We start from the raw sequence: 5,464 nt of genomic DNA, 5'->3' as shown, positions 1-5,464 counted from the left end.
TCTCCCTCTCTCTCTCTCTCTCTCTCTCTCTCTCTCTCTCTTTCTCTCTCTCTCAGAAATCCGCCTGCCTCTGCCTCCCAAGTGCTGGGATTAAAGGCGTGCGCCACCACCACCCGGCTGAAATGCTGGATCTCTTAAGTGTCAGGAATGCAAAGAATGATTTATACCAACCTGCCAACCAAGAATGCCAAGTCTACATAGTGAGTTCTAAGCCAGCTAGAGCTACATGAGACTCTCAGTAAAATAATAATAAATAATAATTTGGAATAATTACCAACAAAATCATTTCAATGATACACAAACCTTTTCAAACAGAGAAAATCCTAGCTCTGGAGTATTAGGCCAGCTATGACAGGGTATACTTACAAGCCATTTCCCATGGGCTTCACCTAATCTGTCAATAAATATCTTTTCAATAAAGGGCAGTAAGTCATTTCAAATCCAGGAAAAAGTAAGCAAATGCTGACCCCCTAAAATACACAAAAGTTAATGTGAACTTGATATAAAAACTAAATGCTCAAGGTAAAAACAATTTTTAAAAATTAATAAAGAAAATAAAGGGAGACTGGCTTCCTAATTTTGGATGGGTACAACTTATTAAAATACAATAATTAGCCAGTTTAAGAAAACTGGGGCTGGAGAAAGAACTCAGCAGTTAGAACACTGGCTGTTTGCTCTTTCTGAGAACCTGGGTTCCATCCCAGCACCCATACAGCTTATGACTATCTTAAACTCCAACTTCAGGGTATCTAGTGCCCTCTTCTGCCCTCTGTAGATATTGCACACAAGTAGGGCACAGCCATAAAAGCAGGCAATCAAAATATCCATACACATAAAATAAAGGTTAAAAAAAAAAATGATACCTTAAATACATTTATAATAGAAAAGATGTCCACTCAAAGACACCATTAAGAAAGCGAAAGAAGGAAGTAAGAGCTTGGAGAAAACTCCCATGATACATGTATCTGACAAAGGACTTTTATTTAGATATACAGAGTATGTCTATGAAGAAAAAAAGAACATTCAATAAAAATGTTAAAATGTTGTAAATGAAAACTTTACAACAAGGACTTCTAAAGGTTGGATAGGTAGAAGACAAGACACTTAGTATCATTAATCATAGGAAAACTCAAGACAACACATCTACAGAAATATCAAAATGGCTTCCTTTCAAGAATAATAATCAAAAAATGAGCAAGAGTGTAGCGTTACAGAAATCTTCATAAACCGCTGGTAGAAATATAAATGCAGCAACTACTTTGAAAACTAGCAGCACCCACTAGCAAAACAGTAATACACCGTGGTGGTCTGAATAAGTTTGCCCCTTGTGGATCCACGTGCTTCAATCCTTGACCACAGGAGAGCAGCACTATTAGATGTGCCTTTGCTGGAGGAAGTACATCACTGTGTAGGCAGGCTTCAAGGCCTCCTATGCTCAAGCTCTGCCCAGTGTGGAATCAGAGCTTCCTCCTGGCTACCTATGGAAGACAGTCCCCTTTCCTCTTGCCTATGGATCAACATGTAGAACACTTGGCTCCTCCAGCACCATGTTTGCCTGCGCACTGCCATGCTTCCTGCTATGATGATAATCGACTAATCCTCTGAAACTGTAAGCCAGGCCCAATGAAATGTGTCCTTTGTAAGGGTTGCCTTGGTCATAGTGTCTCTTCACAGCAATAGAAACCCTAATTAAGGCATAAAGCTAAATACTTTTTGGCAAATCCTAGGATATATTCAAGATATAGTAGCACATATTTTTTCAAGACACATGTAAAAGAACACTTATTATAACTTTATTGATAATAGTCTACAACTAAAACAGGCAAATGTCTCAAGAAATGGTGGGTGAAATAAGTTACGCAATGTCTAAGCAATGAAATGACGTGCAATAGAAAAAATTAATTACTTTGGCACAAACTGTGGATTAATCTTACATGCATAATGTTAAGAAGAAAACAACCAGATACACAGTTGTCTCAGTCCACTCACAGCAATTTCAGGAGCAGACAAATTCGTTCAAAATCAGAGTCTGGGGGTGGAGGAGAAACAGTATGTATGGACTAGCAAGAAGCATAAAGAGTCTTTCTGGAATTATGAAAATGTTCTGTATATGAACTGGGAGGCCCTGGTGTTTATAGAGGACAAAGGCATCAGCTCCCTTTAACCTGGATTTAAAGGTAGATTAAAGTAAAATCATAAAGGGTGCTGGGGATTAGACATGGGTTCTGTACAAGAATAATAGATTCTTTTAACCACCAAGCCATCTCTCCAGCTCAATGATCTAAATCCTAACATGATAATGTCTTGATCTATGTGTATATGTCTGGATACATTAGAAACTTCATAAATCTACAGATAAAAATCTGTCCATTTAATGTGCCTTTAAATGAATCATAAACCATTAAATAAATCTCTTATGTACTGATGTAAAATACAACCACAAGTCTAGGATTTAAAAGGAAAAGTTACAGCAGTGGGCAGGGTATTGCAAACCTAAAATTCTACAGTCAAAAGTTTAGTGCAGGCATATTATGAAATCATCGCCAGCCTAGGTTGCAAAACAAGCTCAAGGACAGTCTAAGCTACACAGTAAGACTCTGCTTTAAACAGAGGAGGAAAGGAAGAGAGAAAGAGAGAGGAAAAAAGACAGAGGGAGTTCTGTTTCATTATAATATATACATTTGGCCGGAGATGACTCACAGGAAAACATGGCCACCACACATGGCTGAGGAACTGAAATAAGCCCCAGAACACACAAAGAAAAGATGGATGGTGTGGCATGTGTCTGCAATCTCAGAATTCCTATAGGGAGATGAGTGGATAGGGGAAATTTGGTTAGAAACTCCTGAGACAGGTAGCTTCCCGTGTACAATGTGACAGGATCCAAGAGAGATCCTTCCTAACCCAAGTAGAACGAGAGAGCTAAAAGTTATTATCTAACCTCTACATGCGCACAGTGGTGCACATGTGCACATGCTCGCACACATATCACGCATATAGAATAACATTCACTTTTTTAAATAACATTACCTACAGAATATATCTTTACTATATCAATAACCCAGATTTTTACTGGTTAATAACCGGGAGGTGGGGGGAGGGATAGAAAGGAAAGACTTATGAAATAAAAAGTAAATTTTATCTGTATCACATGAAATGTATTAATGCTAATACATTTCAAACTGCAAAGTTAATAGACTATTCTGAATTAAGTCTTAAATGCCTATAATCTCTTTAAGGACAAGAGACGAGTGATATACTACTAACCAAACTTGGACATAGAACACTCTGTTTAACTTGTTATATTTACTTTTTTGTTTTGTTGTTTTTCTTTTTGTTTTGTTTTGTTTTGTTTTGTTTTTTGAAACAGGGTTTCTCTGTATAGCTCTGGCTGTCCTGGAACTCACTCTGTAGACCAGGCTGGCCTCGAACTCAGAAATCCCCCTTCCCTGCCTCCCAAGTGCTGGGATTAAAGGCGAGCGTCACCACCGCCCAGCCTGTTTTTGTCGTTGTTGTTGTTGTTGTTGTTGTTGTTGAGGACCGTGTAGAAACTAGGCAAGTGATCTATCAAATGAGCTACATCCCTAACACCGTTTTCTTTCAAAACTCCTTATATCTAAGATTTTTATATTCTTAATTTAGTAAAGGAGGATAATGACTGTTTCAATGTTCTACCAAACACAAATGAATACAAATACAGGATTCCACCGGGCAGTGGTGGCGCACGCCTTTAATCCCAGCACTTGGGAGGCAGAGGCAGGTGGATTTCTGAGTTCGAGGCCAGCCTGGTCTACAGAGTGAGTTCCAGGACAGCCAGGGCTACACAGAGAAACCTTGTCTTGAAAAACCAAAAAATAAACAAAAAAACAAAGAAACAAACACGGGATTCCGTGTTGAGAAGGAAGAAATGGTAACAGCCTCAGTTTTCAGATAGGGAACTGTCATAAGGCCCACATACCACTCAGTGCTCCGACGGCTCCGAAGTTTAAGGACTTTCCATCCATTATGCTGGCATCACATTCGATCTCTCCTAACAGATTTAGATTGGATCCTATCCCTGCATTTGTAAAAGGAGAATCCTAAAAAAAAAAAAAAAGAAATGAATTTAAATACGATTAGTCTTAAAAAAGAATTAATTAGTGTCAGTCTATAATCCCTTCTAAAAACTAGAAGGTAAGAACGAGTATATTTTTCAAGTCGCATGCAATGTCAGTACTTCTCTAGTAACAAATGTCAAAAATATGAGAAAATTATAGACCAATATATTGTCACTACAAAATACATTAACACCAAAATCAATGAAACAAAATCAAACCAAATTCAGCATAATAGAAACTCGTGTATATATCATGAGCAAGAGGAATCTCAGAAAAGCAATACTAATTTAATATCTGAAAAATAAAATCAATCAAAATACCCCATGTTAATGAAAACCTGGAATCATGTGAAGAGACATAGGGAAGAGCATTTAACAAATTACAGTTCCCTTTCATAAAAACAAAACACTAAGTAACCTAGAAATGGAAAAAAGATCCTTGCCATGATAATGGAACCCTACAAAACATCTAAGCTAACACTGCAATTAATGGGAAAGGGGAAAAGACTGAATGATTTTCCCTTACGGGGCCCCTGCAGATGTTATACAAGAATGTGAACCTCACAAAGAGACAAGAATGAAAACCTAGTGCAGATTGACTGTGTCAACCTGGAATAGACTTCAGAGAGTCTAATGCCAGTCAGTTCGTTGTCGGCATATTTAAAGCACAGTACAATCTGGGGAATGGTTTCCAAGCAACATTCAGTCCAATCAATGCAATTCCAGGTGCACAGGAACGCTTAACTCCATAGAGACTCTTTTACAAAGTACATGTGACCACGAGGGTGTGTTCTATAGCTAAAAGGCCTAGAATCTAATGTGGTCTATGACCAGTAGCAAAGAGGTCAGCAGGCCATAAAGTACATATGAGATCTCGCCTAAGGATGGGTAACAGTCTATGGAAGGAAGAGTTTCTATATCTAGAGCAAAAGTAGGTGAAGTCCACAGATAGCGAAAAGGTCACCAAGTTCTTAACAAAATCTACTCTCAGCTTTCTGGATAGAGTGCAGGGATTTGATTTTATCTTCTCCACTGAGAAGAGACCCCTGCATGATTAACACTCCTGGTTCTCTTAGTGCTTCTCTGTGAGTACAGGGACCTCTGTGGTCCTAACATTCCCTAAAGTCAAAAACACAACAGAAATAATCTATTCTCACTACTTCTTACTGAACGACAGACATGCAAGACAAACTTAGCAAGACAATTAGGCAAGGAAAAGTAATAAAGAACAACTAAACTAGAAATAATCAAGAAACATCTTGGGTCTGGAGAGATGGCTCAATGGTTAAGGGCACTGGCTGCTTTTCCAGAGGTCCTGAGTTCAATTCCCAGAAACTACACGGTGGCTCACAACGATCTGTAATGGAA

General features: G+C 38.4%; 1 protein-coding gene across 6 annotated transcripts in view; it reads right to left on the bottom strand.

Annotated features, from left to right (window-relative positions):
• The window catches only part of Tasp1 (taspase 1), a 161,100-nt gene extending 157,022 nt beyond the window's left edge, over nt 1-4,078 (bottom strand). For 4 of the 6 annotated variants that reach the window (XM_028755179.1, XM_028755184.1, XM_028755192.1 and 1 more), the window contains exon 1: nt 3,959-4,066. In XM_028755179.1, coding sequence (XP_028611012.1) covers nt 3,959-4,004 — 46 coding nt within the window. In that variant the 5' untranslated portion in view covers nt 4,005-4,066. Of the gene's footprint in view, nt 1-3,958 lie in introns of all 6 variants that reach the window. The other 2 variants (XM_028755162.1, XM_028755199.1) reach the window with 2 other exon arrangements.
• Between the last annotated feature and the right edge of the window lie 1,386 nt (nt 4,079-5,464).

Source organism: Grammomys surdaster, unplaced genomic scaffold (assembly GCF_004785775.1).
Source record: "Grammomys surdaster isolate TR1022 unplaced genomic scaffold, NIH_TR_1.0 129, whole genome shotgun sequence".
NCBI classification, from domain to species: Eukaryota; Metazoa; Chordata; class Mammalia; order Rodentia; family Muridae; genus Grammomys; species Grammomys surdaster.
The sequence above is the reverse complement of the archived record's forward strand: the minus strand, read 5'-3'. Positions and strand labels throughout refer to the sequence as shown.